Below are 21,385 nucleotides of genomic sequence, written 5' to 3' on the forward strand. Positions count from 1 at the left end.
GTAGCTTTCACAATCTTTCTGTCCACTTGACTCCAAAAGTAACACTGACCCTTATGTCCACTCGCCTCCAAAAAGCACCGGCCTTTGCGAATACTTGCACTGTCAAAGCCAACATCAAAGTTTGTCTCGACGAACTTTACAAATCTAGTTTCTACTGCATCATTACAGTCACATGAAAACACCAATCTTTTAACCCTTAACCATCCCCAGAATCTGTGGAGGTGAGCTGGAGACCTTTGTTTTTCTGTGTTTTCCAAATTGCTACTGTAACTATGCTGTTCCTATCATTTAATTTAACAAACAGACTTTTTGTCTGCTGCAGTATTTAAAGCTCCTTCAAATCTCTGGAACCTGGAGCTAAGCAGTTTAAAAAGGCTTTTTAATCTTGGATATTTTATAAAACAAATGCAACAAGTACTCATCTTGTTGTCAGAACCTACACTCCACAATTTTCTTATTCAGGTAGAGTTCTGGTGGTGAACCACCTGGTGAACATCTAGTTCATGGCACAAAAGAATAGTCATGGAACCAACAGATGAACTGATAAGTAATATACAGAGAACCGGTATAGATTATTTTCTGGAGTAAACAGCACTGGATACAGGCTTCAACACTTTATGTGCCAATGGAAGAAGGAGGCCAAGGCCTGGTGGACATTAAGAGTCACATGCGAGCAGCTTAAAGACTACTGTACCTTAAAGGTCATAAAGACTTGGACACATTATTATAACCTAAGAGCAGGTTTAATTCTGCAAAAAGCAGCCAACATTTGACTGGACACTTATTTTTACTTAAAGGTGATGAGGTGAGTCTCTGATGAGTTTGTGTGAGCCTAGAGAATCATTTTAAAAAGAAAAGGACTGTGAAGCAAGGGAAATGGACTTCTGATAAACCCTTAATTTTTAACCTCATGATTACTGTTAAGGACTTTGTAAACACTCTTTTCTTCTGCTTGCTTAATGAAAGACCCTTTCACTGCTGCGTTATGAAATCTTACAGTGATCGATCTGGGGGAGCTGCTCTACCGTCTCTGTATTTCTACCTTCACTTCCTTCTGGTATGTTAGATTCTCAGTCTGTTCTGAAGATCATCACACTTTTCAGATAGATCCATATCATAATCCTCTGTCACGTTACAGTACTGTATCTTCAACCTCTTCTGCCTTATTGACCTTTTATATCCTTATCTGTTTCCTCCAGAATGGAGCCTAAACTTTTTTACTACATGTAGTAAACTTTTTTGCTACATTAAAGAATTCATTTTAAGTACATTTTAAAGACAAATCCTAATATATTCGAATTGTTTGAAGTTCTTTATAAGCCAGGCTTCATATTGACATTGCTAACACTGCTAAGTGCACTAGCTACATCAAAGGTAGCACCATAAATCTACATATACTTATTTATCTTCTTCTCACTAGTTAAATTAAACATAAATTATTTTAGCAAAACATAACCCCACTTAAGCAAGAGGGCTAAATTTTATGCAACTTCAGAAATACTTCAGAAACTCATAGAGGCTCATAATCATCAGTTTTGAGCTCACCAAGCAAGTTTGGACAAGGATGACAAATTGCTTGACAAACTAAAGACATCATTTTAAGACATTCACTTAGATCAGTTCAATATAAATGACTAATAATATCAGCTTCTATAGACAACATACAGGCCAGGGTGTATTCTGCCTTTAAAAATAGCTGCAACTTGTGGACAATTATGTGTATAATCTGTGACAGAGCATGTGCACTTATGTTCCTGACAGTTTTAAGGGTAAAATATTTTGATGAACACCTTTTTCCTTAATGTCAACAAAACCAAAGATTTTGATATAGCAAAGCTGCCTGGAGACTTGTGACTCCCAAATACAAAATTTGTTTTAAATATTTTTTAAATACATGGAATTATGAATTATTATGTTGAGGTGAGCAGAACACTGCTATAGGACACTGCATGAACTATAGATATATGTGTGACGGTTACATATTTAACATTTGAACATATTTTCAAGTTGTAAAGTGCTTGTTTAACATGTTTAATGTACTTGTCTAACAGTTTTAATGTCAGCATATGTTATACCCCTGAAAAAAAGGGAGATAATTAAGCATTCACAATCGACAATGTTTTCCCAGTGCCAACTTTATGCATAATGGAGAAACACCACGAGGTCTCCCCTAGTGTTCAACGGGGCCTGACTAATTGATCACACACCTTATTGTGCCAAACTAATCAATCACCCATTTAATGAACATGCTTTTAGATAACTTATTTGCATTTTATAACCATTTTTGTTTTAACAGATACATGAACTTATTCAAAGATAATTATATAGACATATATATTTCACTCTATCACCCATACTGTAATTTGAACACAGTAGGGATAAAATATAGAATTAAAATTAATTGTATTATTTAAAATAAAATTATAATTCCAAGTTATATAAGAACACAAAGAGTATGTGCTTTAATGATTTCTGTTTTTTCATAATAAAGTTGTATAAAATGTTTACTAAACTAACATTTAATATATTGTCAACCCCGAAATTATTCATACCCCTAGCAAATTCTGACTTAAAGTTACTTTTATTCAACCAGCAAGTTTTTTCTTGATTAGAAATGACACAGGCGTCTCTCAGAAGATAATAAGACGATGTACAAGATGCATCATTGTGGAAAAAAAATATTACTTATCTTTTATTTACATTTGAACAAAAAAGTGGCATGTCCAAAATTATTCATACCCTTTGCAAACTGTCACTGTCTATGGGAACATCCAAAGATCTACACACATGCACAAAATTGTTGGTACCCTTCGGTCAATGAAAGAAAAACACAATGGTCACAGAAAAAACTTTAATCTGACAAAAGTAATAATAAATAAAAATTCTGTGAATGTTAACCAATGAAAGTCAGACATTGCTTTTCAACCATGCTTCAACGGAATTATTTAAAATAATAAACTCATGGGGGCACGGTGGCTTAGTGGTTAGCACGTTCGCCTCACACCTCCAGGGTTGGGGGTTTGATTCCTGCCTCCGCCTTGTATGTGTGGAGTTTGCATGTTCTCCTCGTGCCTTGGGGGTTTCCTCCGGGTGATCCCCGATGACGCCTGAGATAGGCACAGGCTCCCTGTGACCCGAGGTAGTTTGGATAAGCGGTAGAAGATGAATGAATGAATAAACTCATGGAACAGGCCTAGAAAAAAAATGATGGTACCCCTAGAAAAGACTGAAAATAATGTGACCAAAGGGACATGTTAATTTAAGGTGTGTCCAAAAATTAGCATCACAGGTGTCTACAATCTTGTAATCAGTCAGTGGGCCTATATATTGGGCTCCAGGTAGTCACTATGTTGTCTGGTGACATGGTGTTTACCACACTCAACATGGACCAGAGGAAGCGAAGGAAAGAGTTGTCTCAGGAGATTAGAAAGAAATTTATAGACAAGCATGATAAAGGTAAAGGCTATAAGACCATCTCCAAGCAGCTAGATGTTCCTGTGACTACAGTTGCACATATTATTTAGAAATTTGAGATCCATGGGACTGTAGCCAACCTCCCTGGATGTGGCCGAAAGAGGAAAATTGATGACAAAAAAAAAAGAGACGAATAATCCGAATGGTAACAAAAGAGCCCAGAAATACTTCTAAAGAGATCCAAGGTGAACTTCATGCTCAAGGATCAGTGTCAGATCGCACCATCCGTCATTGTTTGAGCCAAAGTGGACTACATGGGAGACGAACAAGGAGGACACCATTGTTGAAAACAAATCATAAAAAAGCTAGACTGGAATATGCCAAAATACATGTTGACAAGTCACAAAGCTTCTGGGAGAATGTCCTATGGACAGATGAGACAAAAATGGAACTTTTGGCCAAGGCACATCGGCTCTATGTTCACAGACGGAAAAATGAAGCATATCAAGAAAAGAACACTCCCTACTGTGAAACATGGAGGAGGCTCTGTTATGTTCTGGGGCTGCTTTGCTGCATCTGGCACAGGGTGTCTTGGTACAATGAAATCTGAAGACTATCGAGGGATTCTAGAGAGAAATGTGCTGGCCAGTGTCAGAAAGCTTGGTCTCAGTTGCAGAACATGGGTCTTGCAACAAGACAATGACCCAAAACACACAGCTAAAAACACCCTAGAATGGCTAAGAGGAAAACATTGGACTATTCTAAAGTGGCCTTCTATGAGCCCTGACCTCAATCCTATTGAGCATCTTTGGAAGGAGCTGAAACATGCCTTCTGGAAAAGACACCCTTCAAACCGGAAACAACTGGAGCAGTTTGCTCGTGAGGAGTGGGCCAAAATACCTGCTGAGAGGTCTCATTGACAGTTACAGGAATCATCTGATTGCAGTGATTGCCTCAAAAGGTTGTGCAACAAAATGTTCAGTTAGGGGTACCATCATTTTTGTCTAGGCCTGTTCCATGAGTTTATTTTTTTAAAATAATTTCGTTGAAGCATGGTTGAAGCATGATTGTGAGTTTTTCTTTCATTGACCAAAGGATACCAACAATTTTATCCATGTGTATACCATTCCAAACAGTCTAAGCTGTTTTAAAGCATACTAATTACTAGGGATGAGCGAGTACAGCATTATCTGTATCTGTATCTGTTAACCATATGAATTATCCGTATCTGTATCTGTAGTCGGAGAGGGTGGGGCCTAACCCGGAAGTAGGCCTGTCTTGAAATGGGCGGGGCTTTAACTGGTAATAATTAATTTGTAATATTTATAACACTAGCTTACTACCTTTTATGTTTTTATGAAATACAGCAAAAATGTGTCAGACACACAGTGTCTGGTTACTGGTTAGAGACAGCTGAAGGTTTAAAAAAGAAAAAAAATCTCCGACAGGCAGAGACGCAATGCGAGTCGCATTCTACCAAGCAAGCACCACGTCTGAACGAACCCACGTTTACCAGAACTCTACTGGTTAGTAAGTACGAATTATTAACGTTACAACCCGAAGTAAAAAGCTGAAGAAACCCTAAACATTAACGGAAAAGACCCGCGAACCCGAGTGACTGAGGGAGAGACAGAGAGCTGTTCTGTGTGTGACTGTGAGTGAGCAGAGCGAGACACAGCAACACAATACATCTGTATGTGTGTAGGGGAGGGGCGCTGTGACTAGCCTATCACAGAACGCTGACACAATCAGCTACCCAATGATGATTTTCATTCAATCCGAGCACAGATATTGACTTGTATTACTCGTATAATACTCGTACTCGGCAGAAGTGCTTTATCCGTACCGGATACTTGTTTCAGCCGAGTATCTGGCTCATCTCTACTAATTACCCTGATTCATTGGGAACAGCTGTTTTAATCAACAGGTGAAAAACAGAAGCTCTCTGCTGTTGGTTTGTGGACAGTCATGGCTAAGACAAAGGAGCTCACTGAGGACCTGTGGCTGTGCGTTGTAGCTGCTCACAAGTCAGGAAATGGTTATAAGACCTTATCTAAATGTTTTGAAGTTCCAGGGGCTACAGTGCAAAGTATTATTAAAAAATTCAAGACGTTCCGCACTGTGAAAGATCTCAGAGGATGTGGTCGGAAGCCAAAAGTGACACCTGTGCTGGCCAGGAGGATAGTGAGAGAGGTAAAAAGAATCCAAGGATCACCACCAAGGCCATCCTGATGAATCTGGGCTCTGCTGGTGGCAACATCTCAAGGCAGACAATCCAACGGACACTGCACACCACTGGGTTTAATGGACGCAGACCAAGGAGGACACAACTTCTCCAGATAAGGCACACAAAAGCCTGCTTGGCCTTTGCAAATGCTCATCTGGACAAAGAAGAAGACTTCTGGTCTTCTGTTTTATGGTCAGATGAAACAAAAATTTAATTGTTTGGCCACAATGATGAAGCTTTTATTTGGTGTTAAAAAGGAGAAGCCTTTAACCCTAAGAACACCATCCACACTGTCAAACATGGTGGTGGAAACCTAATGTTTTGAGGGGTGTTTTTCAGCTGGTGGACCAGGGAACCTAATCACAGTAAACGGCACCTTGAAAAAGGAGCAATACATCAAAATTCTCAAGAACAACATCAGGCAGTCTGCAGAGAAACTTGTCCTTGGGCAGCAGTGGACATTTCAGCACGACAACGACCCAAAGCACACAGCAAAAGCGGTGAAGAAATGGTTAGCAGACAAAAACATTAACGTTTTTCAGTGGCCCAGCCAGAGTCCTGACTTAAATCCGATTCAGAATCTGTGGAGGGAGCTAAAGATCAGGGTGATGGCAAGGAGACCCTCCAACCTGAAAGAGTTGGAGCTCATCGCTAAAGATGAATGGGCAAAAATACCAGTGGAGACATGCAAAAAGCTGGCCAGCAATTATACCAAGTGTTTGATTGCTGTAATAGGCAATAAAGGCTTTTCTATTGACTATTGAAAAGGGTATGAATAATTTTGGACATGCCACTTTTTGTTCAAATGTAAATAAAGAAAATAATTAAATTAAATAAATAATTTTTTCCACAATGATGCCTCTTGTACATCGTCTTATTATCTTCTGGGAGACGCCTGTGTCATTTCTAATCAAGAAAAAACTTGCTGGTCGAATAAAAGTAATTTTAAGTCAGAATTTGCCAGGAGTATGAATAATTTCGGGCTTGACTGTAATTTATATATTAAAACTTTTACTCAGTAATACACCGTTGTTGGACATATATCGAAAAAAATACTGATAATATGTTTACTAGCAACACATTGTGCGTTTAATTTTTTTAGTACATATTTTGTGATAAATTCAATTATAATTCATTTGTAAAGCGCTTTTTACAATTGACATTGGCTCAAAGCAGCTTTACAGAACATAAACCTAGAACAAAAGGTTATTATAAAGAATAATATAAAGATTAATATAATACAAAATTCGAGATTAATATTAGATATATTTAAATGTGTTTGTACTTATCCCCAATGAGCAAGTCTGTGGTCACTCAGGTGACTGTGGGGAGAAAAAACTCCCTTAGATGGTAAAGGAAGAAACCTTGAGAGGAACCAGACTCAAAGGGGAACCTCATCCTCATATGGGTGACACTGGAGGGTGTGATTATAAATATACAGTCTGATAAATGTTGTTAACACATACAGTAGTGTCATCTCAGTATGTGTTGTCTCTGAACACAATCAGGACATTTGTATTTAATCAGTTTGTTTTAAGAGTTTGTGAAAAAACTATTTTACTTATCCCTCCGAATCACCAAAGGAGCCGGCTCAAAGAGTCAACTCATCACAAAACGACACATGATTCTTAATATATATTTATTTAGAAAGTAAAAATAGGTCTCTCTCTATGTCTCGACTCCATTTTAGGAAGTGTTCAGACAAGTTAAACATCTTTAATGCGGCAGAAACGGTGATATTAATGTCTCAGAACAAGGACTTTACTAACGGTGAGTTATAGTATCGTGTAAAATCATCTTTATTTGTGTTTGGTTTCAAATTCCAGGAGGGAGAAACAACAAAAAATATGATCAGGAATCACAAGAAAGAAAGAAAGAAAGAAAGAAAGAAAGAAAGAAAGAAAGAAAGAAAGAAAGAAAGAAAGAAAGAAAGAAAGAAAGAAATGTAACCTTTTTTGTAAAGAATATTAAACCGTAAATGAAGTAAAACTACAACAGTCTTTTTTTTTCTGAAACCTGTTGCTGATAAAATGAGTTATTAATAAAAAACTGAACAAAGCAGGAAACTGAACACCGACACATGCAGCTTCCTTCACTTGTTTGTTTTTGGGCTTTTTCTCCTTCAGTCTCCTCTTTACCATGTGAAATCAGAAACAACAATTTTTGGTTTTCAGACCATGCATTAAAAATAAAGAGATTAACTAAGAGCTAATTTGCTCTAGCTAACATTTAATAGAGTTATTGAGCTTTACATAGATAAATAGATTGATTGTTCTTAGATTCTTCTTAGATTAGTTTATAAATAACTATTTGGACACAAATTGAAGTGATTTTTTTTAATAATGACTAAGTATGATTGCCGCCACGACAGGCACCGGAGACCGGAAGTAAGGGATGCCGTCAAGCTGAAGAAGGAGTCCTATCGAGCCTGGTTAGCTCGGGGGACTCCGAAGGCAGCTATTAGGTACCGGATGGCCAAGCGAGCTTCAGCCCGGGTGGTTGCGGAGGCAAAAACTCTGGTCTGGGAGGAGTTCAGTGAGGCCATGGAGAAGGACTATCGGTTGGCCTCGAAGAAATTCTGGCAAACCGTCCGGCGCCTCAGGAGGGGGAAGCAGTGCCCTGCGCACACTGTTTACAGTGGAAGTGGGAATCTGCTGACTTCGACTGGGGATATCCTCAGATGGTGGAAGGAATACTTCGAGGTTCTCCTCAACCCCACCGACATGTCTTCCATTGAGGAAGCAGAGGCCGAGGGCTCAGTTGTGGACCCGTCGATCCCCCAAGCTGAGGTCACTGAGGTAGTTGAGAAGCTCCTCAGTGGCAAGGCACCGGGGGTGGATCACACTCCTCAGCCTCCCCGGAAAAGTCTATGCCAGAGTACTGGAGAGGAGAATTTGGCCGATAGTCGAACCTCGGATTCAGGAGGAACAATGCGGGTTTCGTCCCGGTCGTGGAACACTGGACCATCTCTATACCCTCGCCAGGTTGCTGGAGGGTTCATGGGAGTTTGCACAACCAGTCCACATGTGCTTTGTGGATCTGGAGAAGGCATTCGACTGTGTCCTCGTGGTGACCTGTCTGGGGTGCTCTGGGAGTATGGGGTCCGGGGCCCTCTGCTAAGGGCTGTCCGGTCCCTATATGACCGGAGCTGGAGTTTGGTTCGCATTGCCGGCAGTAAGTCAAACTTGTTCCAGGTGCATGTTGAACTCCGGCAGGGCTGCCCTTTGTCACCAGTCCTGTTCATTATCTACATGCACAGGATTTCTAGGCGCAGTCGGGGGCCGGAGGGAGTCCGGTTTGGGGACCACAGGATTTCGTGGAATTGGTGGAGAGCTCCTCCTCAAGTGGAGGAGTTTAAGTATCTTGGGGTCTTGTTCACGAGTGAGGGAAGGATGGAGCGGGAGATCGACAGGCGGATCGGTGTATCTTCTGCAGTGATGCAGTCAATATACCGGTCTGTTGTGGTGAAGAAAGAGCTGAGCCGCAAGGCGAAGCTCCCTATTTACCAGTCGATCTATGTTCCTACCCTCACCTATGGTCATGAGCTTTGGGTCATGACCGAAAGGACAAGATCCCGGATACAGGCGGCCGAAATGAGTTTCCTCCGCAGAGTGGCTGGGTGCTCCCTTAGAGATAGGGTGAGGAGCTCGGTCACTCGGGAGGAGCTCAGAGTAGAGCCGTGCTCCTCCACATCGAGAGGAGTCAGCTAAGGTGGCTCGGGCATCTGTTCCGGATGCCCCCTGGACGCCTCCCTGGGGAGGTGTTCTGGGCATGTCCAACCGGGAGGAGGCCCCGGGGAAGACCTAGGACACGCTGGAGGGACTATGTCTCTCGACTGGCCTGGGAACGCCTCGGTATTCCCCCGGAAGAGCTGGAGGAAGTGTCTGGGGAGAGGGAAGTCTGGGCATCCCTGCTTAGACTGCTGCCCCCCCGCGACCCGGTCCCGAAAAAGCGGTAGAAAATGGATGGATGGATGGATAAGTATGACATGCAGTGAAATGCTTTTTATGAAATGCATTGTTTTTCATTTTGAAAAAAAAAAAAAAGTGAGTATAATATTGCACTTTAATGCTGAATTCCTGTATAAAAAACACCAATAGTTGAAAAAAAATCTAAAAAAAAAATAGGGTCTCTTTAGGTTGTTACCCCCTTCCTGGGAGGTTTTATTTTTGTTCTAAAATAAAACAAAAATAGTTAGAAGAAAAATAACACCAAAATGGTGATATTAGGGTAAAAGTACCTATTAAGCTCACCAAATCTCCTTCAAGATATTCTGTTGAGTTCAAGTCACATGTTTCATTAGGAAAAGTTATGTTAAAATATTACTCTCTAAGACAATAATATGTAACTTTATTTCAAAAGAATAAAGTATTTAAATTAAGGTACAATTCATTAAATTAAAAAGACTGAAAGGGGGGCACGGTGGCTTAGTGGTTAGCACGTTCGCCTCAGACCTCCAGGATTGGGGGTTCAATTCCCGCCTCCGCCTTGTGTGTGTGGAGTTTGCATGTTCTCCCCGTGCCTGGGGGGTTTCCTCCGGGTACTCCGGTTTCCTACCCCGGTCCAAAGACATGCATGGTAGGTTGATTGGCATCTCTGGAAAATAAGTCCATAGTGTGTGTGTGTGCCCTGCGATGGGTTGGCACTCCATCCAGGGTGTATCCTGCCTTGATGCCTGATGATGGCAAGAAGTTCAGATAAGTGGTAGAAAATGAATGAATGAAAATGAATGAATGAAAAAGACTTAATGGGTAAATTATTGTTCCCTTTAAACACACATCTATTAAAATTAAGATCACAACACAGTATAGTAAAAAAAATCGTGCTTATTTTAAACCTTTTGAGGTTTGTTAAAGTTTTATTTGGAGGTGCAAATTGTCAATAGTCAAAATCACTGCAGTCAAGCCACTCGCTAATAAAATTGATCAATTATTCAGTCAATCAAATATTCATATCAATTATTCAGTCATAGTGAAGTGCCAAACATATTGCATCACAAATTAATAATAAACTAACCCTATTAAACTAATAAAACATTTCATTTATCTGATTTGCCAAATAACCATAAAAACAAGCTTAAGTATAAAGGCCTATTACAGTTTTTCTCATTTGCTAAGACACACTAAATGAAACTGTGATCCGCTTGATCTTCATCATCACATTATTAGCACAGCAGAAGTCTACTCTTGCAAATGTTTTAACACTTTTTCATTTGTTTCACACATTTTTCACACCCTTTGTCAAAACAGTTAACACAGATCTCATTGAAAGACCCCAAACTCTATTGGATTCACTGTATTGAACAAAAGAAAAAAATCTATTCACAGCTGATAGAAACTACTTGCATAATTATAAAATCTATGCACCTGTGTGAAACTCATTTGCACAACTCTTCAATCAGCAATCAGCCTTCATCCATCTACAGTATAAAAGATGCCACCTCTGTGTTGCTATTTGCAAGCATGGATCAAAGAGTCTGTAGGCACGGAAGGAGAGTAAGAGGCTATGGCAGAGGGGCCAGAAGAAGAGGAGTGTGTGTGTGTGTGTGTGTGTGTGTGTGTGTGTGTGTGTGTGTGTGTGTGTGTGTGTGTGTGTGTGTGTGTGTGTGTGTGGTGGAGGAGCTGCAGCAGCAAGAGGACAAACTCGAGCTAAAGTTTCAAATGAAATTCGGGCAACAATTATTGACCATGTCATCAATCATGGCTTGTCCTGTAGAAAGGCTGGACAAAGGGTCCAGCCCATTCTGAGTGAGAGCACTGTGGCATCTATTGTCAGGCTTTTTCGGAATGAGAACAGGTGATTCATAGTGTTACTGTAATGTATACCACTGTGTATTTCAGCTTTACTGTATTACCCTGTTAGCAGAACAAACTGTGTCTACAGTAATGCAGATGTTTTATCAATCCCATTTATGTGACTTTGATACAGTAATGTCAATTTTGACAGGCTTTTTGCTTTTACTTTATAGAATCCACACATTACCACACACTGGTGGCAGAGGAAAGATATTTAGTATTGAACAGGAGTCTGCCATTGTAGATATGGTAGTGGCAAACAATGCAATCAGACTGCGTGAAATCCAGGCAGCAGTAATTGCAGATCAGGGAGCATTTAGAAATATATGCAGTGTGAATTTGGCAACTATAGATCGAGTCCTTAAACGAAACCATGTCAGAATGAAGCAGCTGTACAGAGTTCCATTTCAAAGAAACTCTGACATCGTAAAGGAGGCACGATTCCAGTATGTGCAGGTACAGATTTTTTATTGTAATACCTTGTTTACCATAGTTACATGCGACTGGAATAATTTGCTTTATGAATTTGCTCTTTTCCTTAGAGAATAATGGAGCTTGAAGCTGAAGGGGCACATCACAAATTCACTTTTGTGGATGAAGCTGGCTTCAACCTCTGTAAAGTGAGGCGATGCGGGAGGAACATCATTGGGCAGAGGGCCACTGTCACAGTGCCAGGTCAGAGGGGTGCCAATATCACAATGTGTGCTGCCATCTCCAATGATGGAGTCCTTTGCCACATACAGTACCAACTATTGGCCCATACAATACAGAACGCCTCATCACATTTCTTAATGAATTGAAAGAATTACTGATTCCACCCGAAGAGAGAGGGCTGTTGAGGCCTGGCATGACTCTGTATGTCATAATTTGGGACAATGTGGCTTTCCACCACTCTCGCCTTGTGAATGAATGGTTTGCAGCACAGCCTCGTATTATGATGCAATTCCTCCCTGCATACTCACCTTTTCTGAACCCAATCGAGGAGTTCTTCTTTGCTTGGAGGTGGAAGGTGTATGATCACCGGCCATATGAGCAGATGCCCCTCCTGCAGGCAATGAATGCTGGTTGCCTGGCAATAGGTGCAGAGGACTGCCAGGAATGGATATGCCATGCAAGGAGGTATTTCCCTTGGTGCATTGCAAGGGAAAACATTCAATGCGATGTTGATGAGAACCTGTGGCATAATCGTCAAGAACGAATGGACTAAATGTGAAAGATAAAATTATATATCTTTCTTTTTTTAAAGGTATTTCCACCCATAAGTTTCCTTTGGTAGCTTTTTTCAAGTATCCATTAGAGTTTGTAAAGTATCATATTTCATATTGATGGCTGCATTTTGTATTTTATTGTCCATTGTGTAATGATTGATTGAAAGAATAAATTAATTTGACCACAAGTTGTGGTGTTTGATGGAAATATTTGCTTATGTTGCATGTTTTTAATGTTTTGTGAGTGTTAGAGCATTTTGCTAACAAAATGAGTCATTTTGGCCATTGAGCTTCAGTTTTATCCTGTGTGTTAACTGTTTTGAAAATGTGATGTCAGAGTGGGCAAATGTGTTTAAGCAATCTTAAGCAAATTCTTTGTTTATGTAGCACAGTGGGTGATTTGGTTATTGCAGTAGAAATGTTGCGGAGTTAAAATGGTTGAACTCAATGTGCACCTTGTATTATCCAGTGAATAAGTGTTGTAAACAGGAGTTGATGATAACGGTAATTCTGTTGTATAACCAATGAATCATGTAAACACGTTCATGTGAAGTTTCACACGAGGTAAAGAGTGAGACTCTCACACATGCACACACTCACAATGACTGTGTATTTTACATTTAGTTTACATGTCCCAGATTGTTTTGAATGTGGAAACAATCCGTGGATCCAACATTCTCAAAATAAAAGACATACATGTTGCCATTTCTTCACAAGACATAATTCCCATGCAGGCATGTGCTTCAGAGGGCAGCAACCCTGTCTGTGAGAGAGAAACTTGAAGATACCCTGCCTGTGTGAGGCAGAACTAGAAGGTGCAGGATCCTTCTACATGAAGAACTACCAAGTGATTGAGAATCTCTACAAAAAGTGACTAATAGAATATAAATAAACTTACATAACAGGTTACTTAATTACAGTTTCTTTTAATTAAATCAATGAGGGCATTTTTTTAAGGATAAAGATATAAAAATTCATGTAATAATTTAATTGCACATTTGTTTGTGTGTTTTCTAGGAGTGTGATCCATTCCATCAGAAGAGATCAGACTCTTCAGGACTCAGCTGTGTGTTTGTGTAAACTTTACTAATATTTAAAGATGGAGACTCCTGATCTGGACACAGATAATGTTTCTACACCATCAAACAACTGGTAATCTACAACATCCTTGTGTTCTAGTCATTAAATATTCACATCTAAATTATTAGTAGTAAATATGAAATGATTTAACCAAATGTTTTTTTTTCTATTACAGTATATAAGTATACACATCTAACAGTCACTAATTCACAGTAAAATGTATTGTTTAATGTAAGTAAAATAAAGAGTTTATATAAATGACTAAAGGATTGTGTATAATGTTGTACAGTAAACTCCAGGGAAAGAGATCAGAATCACCAACACACAGCTGTATCTCCATGAAGAGTGAACAGTCTATGGATCCTCCTCCTGGGTTTAAAGATAGAGACACATCACTTCTACACAGGTAACCTCTCCTCACTGTGAATGTCACTGCTAAAGTCACATTTAAAGGGACATTTAACTAGATAAACAGGATGACAAACTAAATACTAAAACACTGATTATGATCTATAATCAAGCCTGTGTCTAAATTCAGTCATTAAATTCTTAATATTGAAGTCTATTTTTTGGGGAATTAATTTTTTTGTCTTGAAAAGCGAGCTTGTGGTATCTTTTAAAATAAATGACACTTGATATGCTGTTTTTTAATGCAGTGAAATTCATGTTTGTAAGTATACCTTAAATGTCCAAATACTTTTTTGGTCCACTGAGTGTTTGGTCATTGCAGACTAGACCACCACTTAGCATCATTTATTCAGTGACATTATACAGTACCCAGCCATAAGATTCTTCTAGAGTTACACCAGAATTCAATCAGGAAATCTACAGAGCCATTGTGTGATTACTGTAAGACATGAACAGGGATGTTTAATACACTCTGTGTTAAATTTTATTTACAGAGTAATTAGCTGCAGTTTTGATAGTTATGATATTTTACTATAAAATTTTAGTGATAATTCAATACTTTCAGTTACACACAGAAATGCATGTAGTGTTAATTTAAGTGTGGCTGTAAATGTAGTGTAAATATTCAACACTTAATATAAATTTAAAATTTAAATTTAAAATCAATATCAAGGATAAATTAAGGATATGTTTTTGTTTTAAACTCTAGAGAAAGAGATCACCATTGGTTGGTGTTGTGTCCATGAAGAGTGTTGTGTTTATGGTGATTGTATATACCAATATATGGACACAGGCAATGTCTGTTTTTTCTTAAAACATGTACTGGGCATTAAAGCACAGACTTAATCCTTTAATCTGAGACTTAATTCTGAGACAGAGAAAAGCACTGAATGAAGTCATACAGAAAGATCATGAAAGTATCTGCAGATGTTTACATTTATGGCATTTGGCAGACGTCCGTATCCAGAGTGTCTAACATTTAGATCTCATTTTATACAACTCCCTGCCTTGCTCAGGGGCCCTGCAGTGGTAGACCTGGGATTCAAACTCACAACCTTCTGATCAATAGTCCAGGACCTAGACCTCTAGGCTACAAATGTGTTTTTATTATTAAATAAATCCTATTTTGATGAAACACAAGTTGCTGCCTCACAGTTCCAGGGTCCCCAGTGTCTATCTGTGTGGAGTTTCACATGTTCTCTCCTTCTCCATGTAGGTTTCCTTCAGGTTCTCTAGTTTACTCCCACCTCCCAAACACATTCCAGTAGGTGGACTGGTGAAGATAAATTGCCCCTATGTGTGATTGACTGGTGTCACATTCAGGCTGTAGTGTTATACTGGTTATAGTTAGGGATTGTGTACCTGTGAACCTTTCTGACATGATTTCTTATAAACTGTATCTGTATTTGTATCTGTTTAGAACACATTACCTGTTCTTTTAGAGTGCTGGATTCCGACACATCTCTAACAGACACACAGAAATAAACCTAGAGTAACTAGAGTTAAAATAGGACCAGAGATTTTTCTGCAGTTTCCTAATGTTCCATAGTCATGTGGGATTAAGTACTGGGAAAACTACCACTACTGTAGTGTGAACTGATGAAATGATCAACTACAATTTTCATTCACAGTGATCTACAGAAGACAGGAAACAGAACAGAAACGAAGATCACAGAAACAGAGTAAGATCAAAACCAGCATGACTGTGACACTGACACACTGATATTATAAACCTCTCTGCTGTTATTAACTACATTTAACACGTAGTGAGAACTTCTGTGGTAACCAGTCAGAAAATAGTGATCTTAAAGTCTAATAATTGAAGTCCTTGTCTCACCTCATCTTCCTGTTTCACAATATCACAGAGAAACTGCTGCTGTAAATGAATTCCAGAAAAAGTTCAAATTAAATTTGATGAAGAAGTTTCAGTGTTTGATTGGAGTGATGATAAACCTGGGAACCCAAACACTCCTGAATGAGATCTACACAGAGCTCTACATCACAGAGGGAGACAGTGGAGAAGTCAATAATGAACATGAGGTGAGACAGATCGAGGCAGCATCCAGGAGAAGAAGAACAGAGGAAACACCAATCAAATGCAATGACATCTTTAAGCCTTTATCTGAACAAGACAAACCCATCAGAACTGTACTGACAAAGGGTGTCGCTGGCATCGGGAAAACAGTCTCTGTGCAGAAGTTCATTCTGGACTGGACTGAAGGGAAAGCAAATCAGGACGTCCACCTCATATTTCCACTTCCTTTCAGAGAGCTAAACTTGATGAAGGACCAGAAACTGAGTCTGATGGAGCTCCTTCATGTCATTTTTAAGGAAACAAAAGAAACAGAAATGTCCAGTTTGGAAAAGGTTCTGTTCATTTTTGACGGATTGGACGAGTGTCGTTTTCCTCTAGATTTCCAGAACACAGTGAGAGTGTGTGATGTAACTGAATCAGCATCAGTGCCTGTGCTGCTGATAAACCTGATCAAAGGGAATCTGCTTCCCTCTGCTCTCATCTGGATCACCTCCAGACCTGCAGCAGCTGATCAAATCCCCTCTGAGTGTGTGGATCGAGTCACAGAGGTACGAGGGTTCAATGACCCACAGAAGGAGGAGTACTTCAGGAAGAGGATCAGTGATCAGAGCCTGGCCAATAATATCATCACACACCTGAAGTCATTAAGAAGCCTCTACATCATGTGCCACATCCCAGTCTTCTGCTGGATTTCAGCCACTGTTCTAGAAAGAATGTTGGGTGAAGCAGAGAGTGGAGAGATCCCCAAGACTCTGACTCAAATGTACACACACTTCCTCATTATTCAGACAAACATCATAAGAGAAAAATACCCAAAGAAGCAGGAGAGTGATGAAGAAATGCTTCTTAAACTGGGACAACTGGCTTTTCAGCAGCTGAAGAAAGGGAACCTGATCTTCTATGATGGAGACCTGAGAAAGTGTGGTATTGATGCGAGAGAAGCAGCAGTGTACTCAGGTGTGTGTACTCAGATCTTCAGAGAGGAGTTTGGGCTTCACCAGAGTAAAGTGTACTGCTTTGTTCATCTGAGCATTCAGGAGCATCTCGCAGCTCTGTATGTGTACCTGACCTTCATGAAGAGGAGGAGAAATGTTCTTGTACAATACAATTTCAAATGGATGAAAAAAAATACAATCTCAGATGTACACAAGAGTGCTATAGATCAGACTTTAGAAAGTCAGACTGGACATCTGGATCTTTTCCTTCGCTTTCTTCTGGGTCTTTCACTGGAGTCCAATCAGAAACTCTTACGTGTTTTAGTAAGACAGACAGGAAGTAGCTCACAGAGCATAAAGGAAACAGTTCAGTACATTAAGGAGATGATCAGTAAAAATCTTCCTACAGAGAAATCCATCAATCTGTTCCACTGTCTGAATGAACTGGGTGATAATTCTCTAGTGGGGAAAATCCAACACTACCTGAAATCTGGAAAACAAAGTAAACTCTCTTCTTCACAGCTGTCTGCTCTGGTGTTTGTGTTACTGACATCAGCACAGGAGCTGGATGAGTTTGACCTGAGTAAATATACCAGTACATATAAGATAACAGAAGATGTTGTTCTGAAGATGATGCCTGTGATTATCGCATCCAGTAAAGCAATGTAAGCAAATCTGAATATAACTGTTCTACTGTTACAGTGTTAAAGAGAAACTGAACACACTCTAATATGGACTTTGGGATGTTCTGAGAATAAAATCTGCATTAATAAATGAATGATACCGAAGGGCTGCTATTTAGTAGCAGGTGATTACATTTGAGGGAGTTTTTAAGTTTTGTAATTATGACTCATCTTAATATCTTAAAATAATTAGGAAGTTAATGCTGGGTTTATGTTGGATGTTTGATGTATATTAAACACACCTGTGTACCAGACATAAAGACCCATGTTTACTGCAGTAATGAAAAATTACCTTAATTACTAGGTTTCATTTGTGAGGTGGAAATGGTCTGTCATAAAAAGCTGACTTTGAAAAGCCTTATACCCACTATAGGAAACATTTTTATAATAATACTACTACTACTACTACTACTACTACTACTACTACTAATAATAATAATAATAATAATAATAATAATAACTGTATATAATAATAATACTAATAATAATAATTATTATTATTATCATGATTATTATTATAAAAATGTTGCCAGACAAGAATTTGTAAGAGACCAGTATCAGCAGCCATCAGGGGATCATTTGTGACATTGAACAAAGCAGTTTCTATACTGTGTTTAGTCATTTTTTTATCACACTCATTTGATGTGTAAAATGACCACTGGACTACTGATTGTAGTAAAAGTTTAGAAATAAGAAAATCATTTATTTTCTTTAATAAGAAAATAAATAATTGCTTCTGATCATTTGGGTTGCTGCAGTTCTCTAAAGAGCTTTAGGTGATGGAGGTTTTGATCACCTGAGCAGTGATTTATCTTCAAGTCAACAGGCTGCTGACCTGCAACTTAACATTCATTAGTCTAACATTTCTTACTTTAGATTAGTGTTCCCACTTTCAGTGAGGGAAAAATAAGGGACTCATCCCTAGAACGTTTATTGCATATAATATTTGAGTTATAATATCTATAAGAAACTGAAATAATTATTGATTTAGACTCTTCAACATTCCACAGTGATATAGGCCTTACAATATTTATGAATTATGAAATGCCTTATCATCCTAACATCCCATTTCCCCAAACACTATATGCCCATGTGTAAATGACAATAAAAGGGACCTAATGTTGTAATAAACAGTGAGGAGTAAAAACATAGTAATGTAATGCATCTTAAATGACATTTTTCTAACATTTGTTTGTTCAGTACCTGAATAAAGGAGGCACAAGGTTGGTGTGAGTCTCATTTGGGTTCAGATTTATTGTTGCAATGTCTTTATAGATCACTTTGATGTTATAAAATAAATGGTGTGAACTCTCTAAATTGATTAAATTGGTTTATACAGCGTGCTAGCGATATGTCTCCTTTATAATAATGACAGAATACATAACAGTATTAATTTAAATATTTAATCTTTGTTAAATGGAATTGTAGAGCACTTGTCAGAGATAGTATTTGAGTTGAGTATATTATTTGATATTGGTCAATATTTCATGTGTGGAAGTGGCTCATTTTTGTGGATTTCATGTAAAGATGTGTATGTAATATTATTGTAAGAAAATGTTAAATTTATTTTTTCGGCTCTCTTTTTTGTTAGCTCTTACGGTGGGTCCACTGAGTTAAATGAGCTTTACAACATTAAAGAATTAAAGACATTATTCAGTCGGGATGCTACACCATGAACCCTCAATTTTTGAAAGTTGATAAAACTAAAAAAATCTCCCATCACTTCAGCATGACCTGCTCTATGCTCAATTTTATACTGTGGAATTCATTAATAATTCCTGTTCAAAATCACAATATCTGGCAATATAATTGTGCCAGGAAGTACACTTTACATTATAAAATGGAAATTTCAAAGTGTTAGTTGATAAATCTTACTCAGATCACTTTGAAATGATCTTCTCTATGCTAAGAATATATATTAGCTAATTTTACTGTGGAATTGTTTAGTAATTCTCTTTTAAAATCATTACATTGATTACATCATTAAATTAATATAATTCAGCCAATGGGCAAGATTTAATCCATTATAAAATGGAAAATTCACATAGATTACATCAACCAGAAGTGATATGAGTCAGTTTGATCAACAATCAATGTTTAAAATAAAGATTAATCAAGCCTTTTATTATGGATGAAAGTTAATTAGTAGAATTATATATGCAATGCCTGTATATATCGTCACTGTCAGGCGGAATCCTCGTATCTCCAAAACCATTATTTTTCAGGAAATTAAAAAAACGGCGTACCTTATCTGCAATGCACAGGGTTTAGTCCGCATTGCAGTGGATTGTCTTGCGCTAAATTCCTGTCCACAGACGAGCACCAGAACTAGCGGGGGGTCAAGATTTTTTTTTCTTTGAGCCCAGTGTTTTGACATTTACCTCAGAATACGTGTTGATTCGTTGCGACTGTTCTTGAGGAGAAATATGCCGTGAAGCTCTCTTGCGGAGTGCGGAAGAGGTGGACAGTTGAAGTGTCCAATGGAGTTATGAGATTTGCGCTCAAGCTAATTTCAAGACTTTAGATTGGTTAATAACTTGTAAAGATAACAGACCCACGTGGGGACTGACCAATAGCATTGATATGTGAAAAAATATGAAATTGACCAAATTTGGACATACAAGGTTTCCGCCCGACAGCGACGATATGTAAATTATATATATATATACTTGTCCATATTCCATCCCATTCACTGCTCATTGTACAGAATTATTTTTAATTCATTTATTTATTATCTACATCTTAATTGTATCTAAATTTAAATTTTTTTTGTAGTTCTGTACTTCTACCCATTTTGCTATTTTTCCTTATACTTCTGCTTTACTAAAATAAGGAACAGTCGTAAAACACATTACATGTTTATGTATGTGACAAATAACATTTTAAATATAATTAATGTCTGTAATATTATGGATTACAGACACTGTAACTTTGAATGAAAATAACTTTAAATTTCCACAGTAGAATTATTTTGTCTTTACTGTGAGCATGACGTATCTCAATATAAAGTGAACTGATTCACTTTAGAAATATATATTTTATCATGGATTAAAAGTGCCTACTGGCAAAAAAAATAAATTTCCACAATAAAATTGCTTGATCATTATAGTGACCATAGAATAGGCCATTATGAAATTATCTGACTTTGATCAACTAACAATTAAAACTGTCCAATCAAAAATCAATCAAATTTGGAAATGAATCAAAATGTCAATTATATTGAAACAGACAGTGAGTTTGAAGAGCTATTACTTCAAAATCCTACAGTAAAATTATTTAGATGTTTATTATGAGCCTAGAGGAGGGCATTCTTAAGTGATCTGATTTGGTTTGAGCAACTAACATTTCTAAATGTTCATTTTATAATGGATCAAATTGGGATTCTGGTTGAATAAAATAGACAGAAATATCTAGTTTGAATGAAAATTACTTCAGAATTCCAGAGCAGAATTATTTGATCTTTATTGTGAGCATAGAGTAGGTCATTATGAGTGATCTGAATGAGTTTTATCAACTAACACTTTTAAATTTGTAAATGATATGGTGATTTTGAGGGATTATTAAAAAATTCCACAGTAAAATTGGTTGAACTTTATTTTC

At 38.1% G+C, this 21,385-nt stretch overlaps 2 protein-coding genes across 8 annotated transcripts in view; one reads left to right on the top strand and one right to left on the bottom strand.

The window, feature by feature from the left end:
* The window catches only part of LOC132858830 (NACHT, LRR and PYD domains-containing protein 12-like), a 291,009-nt gene that overhangs the window by 51,655 nt on the left and 217,969 nt on the right, over positions 1-21,385 (bottom strand). The gene's annotated exons all lie outside the window — the stretch shown is intronic.
* The window catches only part of LOC132858844 (NLR family CARD domain-containing protein 3-like), a 50,474-nt gene that overhangs the window by 5,722 nt on the left and 23,367 nt on the right, over positions 1-21,385 (top strand). For 2 of the 5 annotated variants that reach the window (XM_060889364.1, XM_060889363.1), the window contains 5 exons: positions 7,332-7,411; positions 13,662-13,796; positions 14,014-14,130; positions 15,764-15,814; positions 15,998-17,767. In XM_060889364.1, coding sequence (XP_060745347.1) covers positions 13,744-13,796; positions 14,014-14,130; positions 15,764-15,814; positions 15,998-17,767 — 1,991 coding nt within the window. In that variant the 5' untranslated portion in view covers positions 7,332-7,411; positions 13,662-13,743. Of the gene's footprint in view, positions 1-6,962; positions 7,412-13,661; positions 13,797-14,013; positions 14,131-15,763; positions 15,815-15,997; positions 17,768-21,385 lie in introns of those variants that run through there. The other 3 variants (XM_060889365.1, XM_060889366.1, XM_060889362.1) reach the window with 2 other exon arrangements.

Source organism: Tachysurus vachellii, chromosome 16 (genome assembly GCF_030014155.1).
Source record: "Tachysurus vachellii isolate PV-2020 chromosome 16, HZAU_Pvac_v1, whole genome shotgun sequence".
NCBI classification, from domain to species: Eukaryota; Metazoa; Chordata; class Actinopteri; order Siluriformes; family Bagridae; genus Tachysurus; species Tachysurus vachellii.